Genomic DNA, 15,665 nt, shown 5'->3' with positions numbered 1-15,665 from the left:
ACAACCTTGGAACCCACTGATGTGAGGACAGAAATGGGACCTAGGTGTGAAAAGAAGTGGAGGGACCCAGGAGCAGGATGAGAGCCAGGAGAGAGGAGTGGCAGGGGGATGCTCCCAGGAAGAAGAGGAATAGAAGGCCCTTCATGTCTGCAACCTAGAGAACCATCAACTTTGGTGGACCCAAGGGGGCTTGTGAAGCCTGATGCTTCCAGAGTCCCAGCCCAGACATATGACTCTGGAGGTCCCCTAGGGAGCCCAGAGAGCACCCTAATTCTCAAGCTCCCAGGGAACATGGATACAGAGATCTGAGACCTTGACCTAAGGGGGGCAGCCAAAGCCTGTGGAAATCAATAACTGGGTCCTTTGGGACTTCCCACCAGGAAACTGAGGCTCAAAGAAGCAGCCCCTTGCTCAAGCTCCCGCAACCCTTGGTGGGGTGGGAGTGGGGTGGGAGTAGGGTGGCAGGATTAGACCTCCAGCCTATGTTCTCCGTTGTTCCCATACCAGCTTGGCATCCCGGTCACCCTCTATCCTTTGCCCGCCCCCACCTCCTCACTGATTTACATTTGAAGCAGGAACCCAAGAAGCTGGTCTCTTAATGAGGCTGTCCACAGTACAATTGATGAGTCCCACAGCCCTGCGTAGGGCTGGTGTCTACCAGGCAAAATTTATACAGCGCGGGCCTCGCAATAGCCGCACAATCATGTTGCGGCCGTGGCTGCTAAGCACATCCTCATCATGTCACTCTCCATTTGCCTGCGCCTGGCATTGTGTTCTCCTCAGCACCCGATTCTCCTTGCAATGGAAAGCCAGCGGCTTCCACCATGGGCAAGAGCCTGGCTCAGCCTCTGGGCTCTGACCTCACTCCTGTCTGTGCCTCCTCATGGTAAGCGGCCTTCCCCTTGTTCTCCCCTTCTCTTTTACCCAAGAATGAGACACCCCCCACACACACTCCTTCTTTTTCTGTGCTTGAACAAGCGCCATCTGTTTGGCAAGAACATGTAGTCAGGAGAAGATCCCAAATGCTGAGATAAACGTTCCCTTTCTGATGCCACATAAATCACCGGAATTAAAAATTAACCAGGTGTCCTAAAGTTTGGCAGTCATTTCACCAAAAAAAGAGAGACTTCAGTTCAACTCAAGAGAACTGGGTAGGTTATATGACATCCCGTCTCCAAGACATAACGGGAGGAGGGAAGTCGGGTGGGTTTCTATGGTGAAGGTGCCATGAGGGAACGGGGACTCTTGCTCAGACTCAAGGAAGCATCTGAGTATAGACAAGAGTTTTTACAAGTCATGTAGTTGTCCGAGACAAAGTCAAACTCACTTCTGTCACTCCCAGAGAAGAGAGAAGTGGGCAGATGAATACAACTGCAGATTCAGGAGAGCTGTTTGGGGGGATGATGAGGGAGACATGGCAGATTCCACCAGGTGCAAAGGAGAGCAGAGCCACAGGGAGTGAAGCCACAGGGAGTGAAGCCACAGGGAGACGGTTCTCACTGCATCCTCTCAGCTGTAGAAAACACTCAGCCCCTGGCAACCATTGTTGGAAACCTGAGGAACAGGAAACAGGTGAAAAAGGACTTGGAGGCTGGATTTGAGGCCACACCCTCTTTGGACCAAGGGGTAGTGGAGACCTGGAGATGTAGAACCTCCTAAGACCGCAGTGCTCAGCGATGTCTCCTCCAGAAACACTGGTCACAAGGGTCCAGCCTGAGCAGCTACAATATCTTTAACTACCCAGGGGACTCTCAGGGTCAGTCAGGATGCTGCCATCAAGTCACAGAAGAGAAACTCTACCTGGACTGGCAACCAGGTCTGGGCATTCCCCAGTGGTGAGAGACTATGAGACAGAGCAAGTAGCAAGTCACACGGTCCAGGACCGGGGGTTTCAGAAGCATTTCTCTGCACATTGCTCAGACTCTCAAATCTTCCACCTTCTTGGTCATCAAATAGGAATGAAGGTCACTCCTCTGGCCATTGCTTATGAGGCTCAACAGGAAAAGACACAGTGTAGACTGTGAAAATGTGAGAGGAGAGTAAGTGGTGATGGGGAACACACACACACACACACACACACACACACACACACACACACACCTGATATTGCTTTGTGGGGAAAAGGGTTGTTTCAAAGTTAATGAATAAATTTCTACAGAAAAGGCTTCTAGCCAGAGATTCCCCAGATGCCGACTCTTCCCAGAGTGTCATGAACTCAGATTGTCCTAACTTCCAGCCATCAGAGCACCCGGGAGGGCTCAGTGGTGATGAGAGATGAAAATCCCTGGTGGGCAGTGCCATCAGGAAAATGGGCATGCCTTTGCAAGCCTGAGCTCAGCGTCTTCCTCACAGTTGTGACGGTGGCCGGCTCTGAACATCCAGAGCCTTGGGGGAGGGTCCCCGTTCCATTGCCACACACAGTTCCTAGCTAGAGAGAGGATGCTGCTTAGGAAAGCCAGGCCCTTGATTAAAACTGCTCATCCAGGGTGCTTTCCTTCATGGAATTTATGGGCCCCATAAAAAAAAAGGAAGAAAGAACTTGAGAAGACAGAGCGGTTGTTTTTTGTTGCGGCTCATTAGTCTTGAGTTTAGGCTGGCAGAGGGATCAGAGTACCAGGCGTCCATCTAATTGAATCTCTCACAAGCATAAAGCTCCCTGCTGTACAGAAGAGGATGCTGGGGAGCTGGTTCCAGAGAAGGGCAAGGGGAGAAGCTGGGGGAAACTGGGCCCAAGAAGCTGGCTTCTCTGGGTTGTGTATTGAGCCAAGAAAGGCCCTGGTGACAAGCTCTGGGTATCCAGTGAATCAGACTCTCCTGGTTCTATTGGACCTCTCTTTTGTCAAGATTTGTGGGTGAGGAGCAGTGATGCCTACTTCATGCCTGTCCATACTTATAATAACCACTCCTGGAACACCCATGGACAGACACACGACAAAAGATAGAGCACAAAGAATTAAAAACGTGGGTTTGCAGGGCCAAAGCAATAATATAGCATGGAGGGAGCTTGCCTTGCATACGGCCAACCCAGATTCAATTCCCAGCATGCCATATAGTTCCCTGAGCACCGCCAGAAGTAATTCCTGAATGTGAAGGCAGGAGTAACCCCTGAGCATCACCGGGTATGTTGCAATAAACAAAACAAACAAAAACTAAATGCAGATTTCCGTCCATCCCTCAGCCAGCCATGTAACTACCCTGAACCTTGGGATTCTCAACTGTAAAGCAGGCCTAAAGGTGCCCAAAGATAATATGTAGGATCCGTTGGGTTAGGTCCCAGATACGGGATAGGGAAATCTCTCTATGAGGCGTGGCTGTTGAGTCACAAGGATAAGACCTAACACTCCCCTCCAAATCCTTACACTGCCAAGGAAGGCAGTGAAGGACAGCTCAGCTGCTAGCTAGTGAGGGTGGAAGCCCAGCGTCAGCTGGCAAAGGCACGAAGGTCTGCAGAGAGGTCCAGACTGATGGAGGCACCAATGGGAACATCCAGAACACTGTCATGGGTGAGGTGGGAGGTCCAGAGTGTCACTGCTGATGGGGAGCATCCACACAGAGCCAACTCTCTCTTTTTTTTTTAATTGAGTCACCATGAGATATAGTTACAAGCTTTCATGTTTGGGTTACAATCACACAATGATCAAACACCCATGCCTTCACCAGTGCACATTCCCCACCACCAATCTCCCCAGTATACCCCCCTTTTCCCACCCTCCCACTGCCTCCATGGCAGGCAATTTCCCCCATTCATTCTCTCTACTTTGGGGCATTATGGTTTGCAATACAGATACTGAGAGGTTGTCATGTTTCGTCTTTATCTACTTTCAGCACACATCGCCAGTCCTGACCGATCCCTCCAACCATCATTGTCTTATTGTCCCTTCTCTATTCCAGCTGTCTTCTCCCCAAGCTCATGAGGCAGGCTTCCAAATATGTAGCAATCTTCCTGGCCCTTGTATCTACTGTCCTTGGGTATCAGTCTTGTGTTATGTTATTTTATACTCCACAAATGAGTGTAGTTCTTCTATATCTGTCCCTCTATTTCTGACATTTTTCACTTATCATGATACTCTCCATGTATATCCACTTATAAGCAAATTTTATGAAATCATCTCTCCTAACAGCTGCATAGTATTCCATTGTGTAGATGTACCAAAATTTTTAATCAGTCATCTGTTCTCAGGCACTTGAGTTGTTTCCAGGTTTTGGCTATTGTGAAGTGCTGCAATGAACATATAGGTACAGATCTCATTTCTACTGTGCTTTTTTGTGCCCTTGGGATATATTCCCAGAAGTCATATTGAGGGGTCATATGGAAGCTCAGTTTCTTATTTTTGAAAGAATATTCATATTGTTTTCCAGAAAGGCTGGACCAGTCAGCATTCCCACCAACAGTGAAAGAGGGTCCCTTTTTCTCCACATCCCCACCAGCACAGATTGCTTTTTTACTTTTGAATGTGTGCCAGTCTCTGTAGTCTGAGTTGATATCTCATAGAGCCAACTCTCTTACGTGCAAAAGCAAAAGAAGCCACCAGGGAAAATGTGGATGCACTTGAGTTACTCATGAATGTGAAAATCCTGGGTATCCAGAAACATTTAAGTAAAGAATGAAGATAAAAACTGAAAACTGGGGGTTACCAAACATAATAAGCCCTACCCATCACTTGTAGCCTTATTCGCCATTTCTTAAAATGTACTAGGAAATCATAAAGAACCTAATAGATAAGTTGTTCAAAGGAAATGGGCAGTTCTTAAAAGTGTGTGTGCGTGTGTGTGTGTGTGTGTGTGTGTGTGTGTGTTGGGTGGGAGGGCCATGGGAATATTTAGTCTCATCAACAGAGAATGACAAATAAAGGTGTCCAGGCCTTAAAGTTAGTGCCTTGTATGTGCCCAAACCCAGTTCAATCCCCTGAACCACATATGGTCCCCCAAGCACCACCAGGAGTGAACGACCCTTAAGCATACAGCCATCTCCTAAGCACTACCAAAGTGACCCAACTCTTTCTCCCCAAAATGGCTGACAAATAAAACATCAGACCAGAAAAACAATATGGACATTCCTAAAAAACAGAAAAAAAACCTAAGGACTTGAGCTTTCATTTGACCCAGCAACTCCACTTTTTTGGAACGTACCCCAAGAGACCAAAAGCAAAATAAAGAAAAGATATTTGCACCTCGAGGTTCCTTGCAGCACGATTGTTATTGTGGACAATAATAGCCTAAATCTGGAAAGAACCCAGTGTCCTAGAATGCACAATCTATAGTACACATGCACAGTGGAATATTACCCGGCCATAAGAAAAGATAAAGTCATGAAATCTGCTGCTATGTGGAGAGAGCTGGAGGGAATCATGTGATAGTAAGTCACGGGGAGAGAGACCGATACAGAATGATCTCACTCATATGAGGGAACCAAAGAAACATAGGGGCGGGGTAATGATTATCCAAAAACGGTGGAAACAAGGAACATGAGAACTGATATTCAGTAGGAAACACGCCACTTGAGGGGGCCGGGACAGGGGCTGGCAATGTTATAGTGAAGGCAAGCATTGAACTGGGAGAAGAAGGTGGTGCAGAAGGAGCCAAAGTGTTACGCATAAGGCCACATTTCCACAATAGTACTGAACAGCATGGTGCAAAGCTTTATTTAAAAAGCTTAGTGACTCTTTAGAAGCAGACTGGTGGTGGGTGGGAGGCAAATAGGGTTGGGGTGGGGGCATTGGTGGACAGAAGTGGACACTGGGGAAGGGATTGGTGTTGGGATATGGACATTCCTTAAAAAAAAAAAACCTAAGACTTGAGCTTTCGTTTGACCCAGCAACTCCACTTCTTGGTACATAACCCAAGGGACCAAAAGCAAAATGAAGAAAAGATATTTGCACCCTTATGTTCCTTGCAGCACTGTACACAATGGCCTAAATCGTGGTATGATTTAGAAACATTCTATGCCTAAAACCCAATCATCAATAACTTTGCAATTTCACGGTGACTAAATAAAAATATATTAAAATTTAAAAAAAAAAAAGAATCATACCAGCGGCCGAGGAGATGGCTACAGGGGTAATAGCAGATGCCTGGCGTGTGGGGGGCTGAACTGAAGGCTTCAAGGCTCCCTTCAACTCTCCAAGTGTCTCTCTGTTGCCCACTATCTCCCGCCGTCAGAAGAGACCCTGGGAGTAACTCCTACTTTTTTAGGGGTCCCTAGTTCCCTACTTTTTTTTAGTAGGGGAAAAATACGCTTTAGTTAAAAAATGAAAAGGCTGATAATATTCAGGGTTGACCAGGATACAGTAAGAAGGACATGCATAGGAACACAGCTGGTGAGAGTGTAAATTGAATTAACTTCTAGAAAGCAATTTGGTGATATGTTATCAAGGGCCTTTAAAATGTTTAGATCCTTTGATTCAGTAATTCCACTTCTGGGAATCTTGCATATAAAAATATAAAAATAATCTGAAATGCAAGGCAAAGGTTTATACTCCAAGATATTCTTCAAAGTGTTATTATAAACAGTCTAACAATCCAATCATTGAATAGTGTTTAAATAAATGATGGTACCTCTCATGCAGTATTGGAGCCATTAAAGCCTATTCTTCTGGGGAAGTTTTAAACCCTTGGTTTAAAGCTTGTTGATATAACCTTAATTATCTCAGGGCATATATACAGATGACACAACCATATACACTTTCTAAGTGTAAGCAGAAAACATCAGGGAAATCTATCAACATAATGGTTTCGACGTTGTGGGGACAGCCCTGTGAATCAGAAAATTGTGGCTTCTTAAAGACGAAAGATCATCTAACCTAGAAAGACTCTACCCGTGGGGAGCCTAGCTCCCTGGGTTGGGGAGAGCACCCACAACTCAGAGGGACTGGGGTCCTGCTGTCCTCTGACCGTCTGGCTGGTGTTAAGATGCTTGGGGTAGGGAGACTCTTGGGACTGCCCTGGAGAAGGTTCCAGAAAAGAGAAGCATGTGGCAGCCAGACTTGGGGCTCTGCTGCTCCTCAGCTTGAGGGTCAGAGGTGCCCCCTCCCACACTGGAGAGCTGGGTGGTAGGAAGTACAGCGAGAAGCACCAGCCAACCCCCAGGAAAAGCCCCCATTGTGCATTGTGTAGGGGAGGCTGGGCCAGGCCCTCTGGCATCCAGGTCAGTGAACCGTCCTAGCTCCCGTTTTGAGGCAGAAGGACCTGACTACCAACCACCTCTTCCCACCTCCACGGCACGCTGTGGCTTGGCTAAGAACTTCAGAACAGGGGCAGGAGGGATGGCACAGTGGGGAGGGTGCTGGCCTTGCACATGGTCAAACGGGGTTCCACTGGAGGGCTCTCTCGGGATGGGATTTACGTGCTGAAAGTATGGACCAAAGATGATGGTCTCTTAGTACATGTACTGCAAACAATAACACCCAAAAGGAGAGAGAGAGTAAGAGGGAATGTGCCTGCCACAGAGGCAGGGGCTGGGAAGGGGAGGGGGCGGCAGGAGGTATAATGGGGACATTTGTGGTAGAGAATGGGCACTGGTGGAGGGATGGGTGTTCAGTCATTGTATGACAAATGTAAACATGAAAGTTTGTAAGCTTGTAATTTAAAAAAATGGGGTTCTATTTTCAGTACCCTTGAGGGGCCCCTGAGCACTACCTGGAGAGCAGAGAGCCAGGAGAAAGTCCTGAGCATGCCCGGGTGTGTCCCATCCTCCCAACCCACCCCCAAGAAAAAAGACAAAAAAACACAAAAGAATTTTAGATCTGGGGGGCTGGAGTGATAACACAGAGGGTAGGGCGTTTGCCTTGCATGCAGCTGACCTGTGTTCGATTCCCAGCATCCCATGTGGTCCCCTGAGCACCGCCAGGAGCAATTCCTGAGTGTGTGAGCCAGGAGTAACCCCTGTGCATTGCCCCAAAAAGAAAAAAAAAAGTTTCAAATCTGGGGTGGACTCTAGGAATTTCACCCAAAGCCCTTAGAAGACAGCGCCATGAGGCAACTAAAGTAAGAACAGGGGCACCCCCCCCCCACCATGCTGTCCAGGAAGTGGCCCACTGCTGTGTATAACCCAGACAGCACAGCATGCTTCTAGAATGTACTCTGTGAGTGACTCGAAGAATGGGGTCTACGGTCAAGAGCATGGGGGACACCCAGCCATGCCTCTGGCTCTCCTCCCTTTGGACTGGAAGGAGAGAACAAGCTGCATGTGGCTAAGACTCCTCCTTCAGGCAGTCCTCCTGGCACACTGAAGCCTGGGCTTGAGAGAAAGCCAGATATTGGGGGATGTGGGATAAAACTGTCACCACATTGGCACTCACCAACCCTGGAAAGTGGGGGCTGGTGACTTCCTCTTAGCCTTCTGGTGAGAAGTGGGCAGAGAGGGGCCTATCGGAGCGGGGTGTCCTCCTACTACCATCCCGGGCTCCCCAAACTGACGGGGCTTATGCCTCTGTTCCCTAGGAAGCAGCCCGGGCTCCAAGATGGCCTTACAGAGCTCCTTCACCTGCTGGAACGGGACAGTCCTCCAGCTCGGCAGGGTCTGCGACTTCCACCGAGACTGTGCCCAGGGAGAAGACGAAAGCCAGCTGTGCCGTGAGTAGAGCCGCCCCCGCGAGGCCCCAGCCCCCCTCGGCCCAGACAAGGACAGTGACACCAGGCCCTTCTGTGGCCACCTCCTACAGGGACCCAGAGACAGCCGAGTTCCAGCCTCAAAGTTCAGACTGAAAAGGAGATCGTAGGAACTCTGCCCTCTGCCCCTCGTGGCGCAGAGGAATGTGGGGGGCAAAGGAGCCCCTGACCCAAGAAGCTTCTATGGCAGGCCTGCCCTCCCCGGGCACCCGCCTCATTCATCTCCCACCCTCCTCCCCGCCACCCCTCCCTGGCTCCCCCAACAATTCCCACATGGCTGCTCCCTTCCCTTCTCAAGTCGTAGCTGCTCCTTGAAGATGCACCTCAGATCACCCCTCAAGACACAGTTACTCCGCTTCCTCTGCCCCCTCCCCATAATTCAGAGCCGCACATCTGCCACTGTGTTTGAACCCATCCAAAATGTCTGATTCAGGGGACTGGAGAGATAAAGGAGGAATTAAGGCACTTGCCTTGCCCATGGCTGGCCCCGGTTCCACCCCTGGCACTGCGAATGGTGCCCCCGCATGGCCAGGGGTGATCCCGGAGTGCAGAACCAGATTAAGCCTGGGCACAGCTGGGTGTGCACGCCCTAAAAGAGCGATCTTGAGTAACAGTCCGAAAGGTCACAGGGTCGCACAAATCCCACCATCGTCAGTACCTCGGTGCCACCCCTCGACAAAGCTTCTGCCAACCTCTTTCCCTCTCCTCCTCCCACGAGCACTAAGCAACTGCAAATCTAAGTTTGGACTCTGTGGCCTGACCAAATCCAGGGAGTTCCCATAAAGGGCATCGGGCCGTGGTGGTCTCTTGTGACTTCCTCCGCTGCTCCGCCTGTGTGCGACAGCCCGAAGAATTTGCTATGGTGGCACGTACTCATTTTGTTGGTGCACTCAATCTGTTCGCACATTGGGCTGTTCGGAAGGAAGGTGGCATCCCCTGCCATGTCTGCCTGCGGCCTGCCTTGCTCTGCCCAGAGCGTGGGACTCAGGCACAGCTCCTGGTGGCTGCTCTACATCTCAGCCCGCTGAGCCGGTTCCCACAGGGTCTGTGTCATCGGGCCTCCCTTGCACTGACCCACGTTGTCCTATTTTTCTCTACAGCCTCACCAACCCTCCTTGCCCCGACTTTTGGGGCCCATTCCTCAGTGGGGTAGAGGGATGTTGTCATTAACTCTGGAGGGAGACTGCCCTGTCTCTGGCCCCCTCCCCTTGCAAGTTAGATCTCGAACTCTCCGGACTCAATCTGGTGTATAAAATGAATGAGTAGCTGAGAGAGAACGTGAGCCAAATCAGCAGTCCAAGCCGAGTTCAACTCCCGGCCCAGTGCTCATGGCATTGGAAAATGTTCTCAGCAGCTGCCAGGCCAAACTCTGCTAAGGTTTGGAAACTTACCAGGGACTCACAAACAGAGAACAGTGTAGTGTGAGCCCCAGAATGTGCTGGAACCCAGGGCAGAGAGGAATATTTCAGCGCTTGCACTCCAAGAGCCGGAAAACCCAAGTCATGGGCGAATGGAGGGTGCCAGTGGCCCACAGAGAGCAAGTGGCCGGCAGCTGCCTGGAGTGGCCGGGTCAGACTCAGCAGCGAATGCCTCGCAGGTTGTGTTCCTAAGACCCTGCAGCCCAGCTTTGAAGACTCCTCAGCGTCCAAATGCAGGGGGACAGCTCAAAGGGCTGCCCCGCAGACTCCGTCTGCTTGGGTTCGGGAGTTAGATCATAGACACCGGCTAATCCCCTCAGGTCCCATCAGCTGTGAGGTCAGAGGTGTGACCCCAGTAACACATCACCGGGCCAGGAGTGGCCTCTGAGCCCCCAGCTTTGCTGGCGAGGTCCTCAAGATCATCTGTGGCAAAATTAACCCACGATGATGAGAAGGTTTTCTGTATTCCCAGAAGGGGCCCGTTTTTCCGTTTGGAAACCTTCCTTCCCACAGAAAGTTTCGATAACGTTGGCAATTATGCTGGAACCGGGAACCTGTTCAGGAAGAACTCTCCTAGGGGCAATAGCACAGTGGGTAGGGCGTTTGCCTTGCACGTGGCCGACCCGGGTTCGATTCCCAGCATCCCATATGGTCTCCTGAGCACTGCCAGGAGTAATTCCTGAGTGCAGAGCCAGGAGTAACCCCTGTGCATCACCGGGTGTGACCCAAAAAGAAAAAAAAAAGGAAGAACCGTCCTAGGAGGTTGGGGAGAGTCCGGTCGCCCACTATCCTCTTCTGATCTCTCCCGCTGCTCTCAGGGTCCAGAGAGAAGCCAGGCCACCCGGTGGCCCGAGACGAACTGGTGCGTCTAAGTTGTCTCCACAGTATTTCCACAGGACACTGTGTGTTTTCACTTTCACCACTTTAAAGGGTTTTTTTTATTGCCACTCACTTCCTAGCTGGGGTAAGGGTCAGCTGAGGCCAGAGCCCAGTTTACAAATGGGAAAATGAAAGCACAGAGAAGGTAATTGGTTGGTTCGGGGTCACACAGCAAGTCAGGAAGAGACCCCTTCATTAGAACGTTGGGCCTGTGGGATCCTGCCCATTACTGAGGGCTCAGGGCATTTCCCCAGCATGCCTGGGCTTGTCATTATCCGCTTTCCAGGCCCAACTCCCAGCTCCAGGGCAGGTGTCTGGGGGCTGCCAGTCCTTCAAAAGCTGCTCTGGCCAGCTGTCAGAATGACAGCTCGGCCGCGCTGGGGCTCTGCCCGCCCTGAGTTCTCTGCTTCAGAAGCAGTTGCTGGGAGGAGAATTCAATTCAGAGGGACAGTTATTAGATCTGTGTGCCGCTCTGATCCTGGCCCTTGATGGCAAATCTCCTTTTCCTGAGCCCCTTTGCCTGCTGCTGATTCTGCCAACCACCCCACAGTGACAGCCACCACCACACTCGCGGCTAATATTTATTGGGGATCTGTTCTGTCACACAAGTGCCCCCAACGTCCTGGACCAATGAACTTCTGTCCAACAAGAGCCCTGTGCCATTCTGATACCCATCTCACAGATGAGGAAACTGAGTTCCTGCTCAGACTCTGAGCCCCAGTCCAGCCTCAGCCTGACGCCAAAAGCTGCACTCTGCCAACTGCCACAAGCCGTTTGCATTTTGAGTTGGCAGTGGCAGGCATCATGCCAGCAGAGTCTCCGTCCTGGAGAAAGGGCCAGGCAAGACCACGGATGGATCAGGACTCTGTGACCATCTCTGGGGCAGCTCCCGCCCAAGTGCTCAGCCATCCTCCCCTCCTTGTCAGCCTCAGCTCCCCGGCCCCTGAGTCCTATTGATGGTCTGATGAGACTGAGGCATTTAGCACACTTCTCTTTCCTCTCCTTCTCAGGTGGTCTGGAATCTCCCAGAACAATTTCTCTGAGAAGCTGATCAACTAAGCCGATAAAAAAAATAATACCCAGATTTGGGGCAGGAGCAATAGCACAGCGGGTATTTGCCTTGCACGTGGCAGACCTGGGTTCAATCCCCAGCATCCCATATGGTCCCCTGAGCACTGCCAGGGGTGATTCCTGAGTGCAGAGCCAGGAATAACCCCTGAGCATTGCTGAATGTGACCCCCCCTCAAAAAAAAATAATAATGTCCAGATTTTCTGAGGGTCCTCAGACAGGTCATTCAGCCTCTGCCTGGTTGGTCCACCAAGCCCAGTCGTGGCTGGAATTAGGGTGAGGGGGCGTAGGGAGTTGGTGGTATCCTATCAAATCCCACACTTTGCCCCCACATGCTGGCACTGATCAAGCTCCACCCTCTGCTCTGTTTCTGGCCAGGAGAGGGGGTGGGGGCGGGGTGCTGACAGGGGGAACTTGCCCCTGCTTTTCTCTATTGATCCATGGTGACCATGTGTCCGTCATAGCCCATCGTCCAGGCCCGCGCTCTACATGTGCGCATCCTTCTCTCAACACGACATCAGGAACACGGAAGTACATCCCTGCATTTCTGATGAACACCGCCAAGCCTGAGGAAAGGCATCCCCGTCAGCTGTGGTTCACTAGAGGGGGCGTTCCAAATGCCCTCTAAGCGTGGTCATGCCTTCGGTGGTCTCAGGTGCCCCCCAGATCTCCCCTCACTTCACTCGCCGGGTGGGTGGTTGACTCACTGATCCTGTAGGCAGCTCACTTCCCACTGAGCACGCCATCCTGTGTGTCCGGTGGGTTCCTCTTCCTCCCGGGCCCAGAGCAAGTTCTTAAAGCCCATTCCTTTATTGCAAAAATAAAACATGTGGGTCGTAATGTATTTGGAAAATCTAGAAAAGAACACCGGGGGAAAATAATGATCACCATAATCCTCCCTCTCTTACATTCAGAGATAACCATAATATTTTGATGTATTTCTCCTAGCGTTTTTCCCTCTGACTCTCTATTTTCAAGAAAACGTAGCACACACATTTATCAGAAGCATTAACAGAGCTGTCACCCAGGAAGGAAGAGAAGTGGTGTCACTTGGCCTGGAGTTTCGCCTTGGCAGCTCCCGCGGCTGCGGCTGGGGTCACGTCTCTGAGACTCCCCCAATTTGTCTCTCTTAGAGGAGAATCAGGTGTCATAATCGGCCCGTGTGGCAGGATTGATGGGCCCCCACACAGCCCATTTATTGGACCAGCCAGTGAGGAACTGGCTGGAGCCCAGGAAGAGGATGGGCTTGAGTAGCGCCCCCAGGCGGGACCAAAAGGGTCTCTCCACCCCGACCCCGCCCAGAGTGGCTAATGCTGATAGCAGGGCTGAGGTCCCACAGCTGGGCAAGTCATAGCCGGGTTGTCTGGAGGGGCTACAAGATGGTCCTTCCATGCAGCAAATAATCATGCAGCCCCATGGCACCCGTTGACATGGACTGCTCAAGAACCCACTGGGGGTGAAGAAGAGGAGAACAGAGAACTGAGACCCCTCACCCCAACCTGTGTCATTCCCACGCTCAACCCCTGTTCCTTGCAGTGGTCTCCCAGCCCACTTCACCCACCAGGTCCTGGTTCTGGTGCCACAGGCTGGGCCCCCTGCAGGGACGGAAACCCCCTGAGCGCCTGCGTCTGCCTTGAGCTCCGCACGGTCCCACACACTGCCCGCAGCCCCGCTGTCTCCTCCTCGCCCCTTCTTCCCTCAGCCCTAGAGCGAGGGGCCTCCCTTGCAGCCTCCAACCACCCCACCCCAGCCCGGCCCCCCATCCTAGGACCAGGCGGGGCTTCCAGAAGGCAGAGGATGTCCCTCCCGTCCGGGTGGGGAGCTCAGGGCCACCATCTGCATTCGCAGATGAGGATCAGAGCCGTGTGGCCTTGTCCTCTTTCCACATGAGCCCCCAGGAGGTCCGGGTGAGCATGAGAATGTGTCCCCACACTCTCCGTCACTTTGTCCTGTGAAAGAACACCAAGGACCTAGCGGGGAGGTGCCAAGGGGGTTCGACATCATATTCTGTTTTCTCAAAGGGAACCTGGAACGTAAAATGCTGTGTGGGCTGCTCACCTGGCCTCCTTCTCTCAGGTGGCCCTGGCCTTCTGGAATCTTCCTGTAAAACCCCTTCTATGAAGGACGCGTCAGAGAAGGTCACTGCCCACGCCCAGTTAGTTTTTGCAAAAGAGAACTGAGTGGGGGCTCCCTTGAGGAGCGCATAAAAAATAAAACAGAAAGCTCTCCTCGGCTTTTGGAATTTTAACCAGAGGAACAAGCGGGTCTGGTGGGGAGGGGAATGATTTCTTCAGGGGGGTATAACTGGGAAGAGATGCTCAAAGTCAGTGACAGCCTGTTTTAATTTATAATTCTGCCTCTGTGTGAAGCGCCCAGAGTCCGGGGAAGTGAGTAATAATTCACTAAGGTGCTGTCACAGCCAGGAAGCCGTGAGCCCTTTGTCAGCTGCGCTGCCAACAAGGCTGGGACGAAGAAGGGCGTGAAGAGTGGGGGTCTCGGTGCAGGACTCCCTCCTCCCCATGCAAACACCGGGTCCTGCTGCCTCTCTACCACCTGCCGGCGCCTACTGGCCACTCTGGAACATTCTGGAACAGTCCACTGTCGTGGGGCTAGAAGCCTTTCCCTCCTGCCCTTCTCAGCTTCAGCTGAAGGGACCAACCTCTCCCCCCACCTTCTTTCTTTCTTTCTTCCAGAGACAGTTGGGAAGCCGGGGTCTATCACAGTCTCACAGTCATGTGTCTCTTGTGTGGGACCCAGGGCCAGTCTGAGGTAGACAAAGGCGAAAGGGCATGGTTTGGTGGTGCTGTGCATCCTTGAGAACAGTGTGTCTCGTCCCTGGCAGCCCAGAACTAAACTCTCTCTCTCTCTCTCCCTCCCCTCTCTCTCTGCTCTCTCTTTCCTTTCTCTCTTTCTTTTTCTCTCTCCTTCTGTCTCTTCTCTCTCCTTTTTCCTCTCTGTCTCTGTCTCTCTGTCTCTGTCTCTGTCTCTGTCTCTCTCCTCTGTCTCTCTTTCTCTATCCTTCTGTCTCTCTTTTATCTCTCTCCTCCTTTCTCCTCTCTCTTTGTCTTTCTCTGTCTCTCTCTGTCTGTCTGTCTCTCTCTGTTTCTCTGTCTCTGTCTCTGTCTCTCTGTCTGTCTGTCTCTCTCTCTCTCTCCCACACCCCCTCTGTGTGTGTGTTCTCCTGACAGCGACACTCCCAATAGGATTTTACTGCCACTTTGAAAACGGCTTCTGTGGCTGGACCCAAGGCCCACTCCTGCCCCCCACCCCGCAGTGGCAGGTCAGGACCCTGAAGGATGCCTGGTTCCAGAACCACCCAGGTACGACCCTCCTCTTCCCTCACTTCCCTGGTGCCCACGGGGCCGGATGACACCCTCTGGGCACCGTCCAGAGCATCTGAGTTTGCCCACCGGAGTGCCCCACACTCTCCCCTCCGCAGCCCCCTGGTCTCGGCCGTGAGCCGGACTGGGCTGGTGGACACCCCGCCATTGCAAGGACTAGCTGGAAGAGAGGAATGAAAAAGTACAAGGGAGTCGAGCTTGGGGTGCCGGAGGGGCCCCAACCTGTGGCCGGCTCCAGAAGGGGTCCCCGTTTCCTGGAGGTCTCGGGTGCTTCTATCACCCCCGCGAGGGGGCGCTCCTGCGCTTATGGCGGTTCCGGCACCCGTGGGCTCAGCAGTCTTGCTGGTCCCG

General features: G+C 51.9%; 1 protein-coding gene across 1 annotated transcript in view; it reads left to right on the top strand.

The window, feature by feature from the left end:
• ALK (ALK receptor tyrosine kinase) overlaps nucleotides 1-15,665 on the top strand; it is a 701,082-nt gene that overhangs the window by 578,600 nt on the left and 106,817 nt on the right. The window contains exons 6-7 of the mRNA XM_055121497.1: nucleotides 8,440-8,571; nucleotides 15,162-15,293. Of these exons, the coding sequence (XP_054977472.1) occupies nucleotides 8,440-8,571; nucleotides 15,162-15,293 (264 nt within the window). The remainder of the gene's footprint in view (nucleotides 1-8,439; nucleotides 8,572-15,161; nucleotides 15,294-15,665) is intronic.

This window comes from Sorex araneus, chromosome X (genome assembly GCF_027595985.1).
Source record: "Sorex araneus isolate mSorAra2 chromosome X, mSorAra2.pri, whole genome shotgun sequence".
In the NCBI taxonomy this organism is placed as follows: domain Eukaryota; kingdom Metazoa; phylum Chordata; class Mammalia; order Eulipotyphla; family Soricidae; genus Sorex; species Sorex araneus.
Note: the sequence above shows the minus strand (reverse complement) of the source record. Positions and strands in the feature narration are given on the sequence as shown.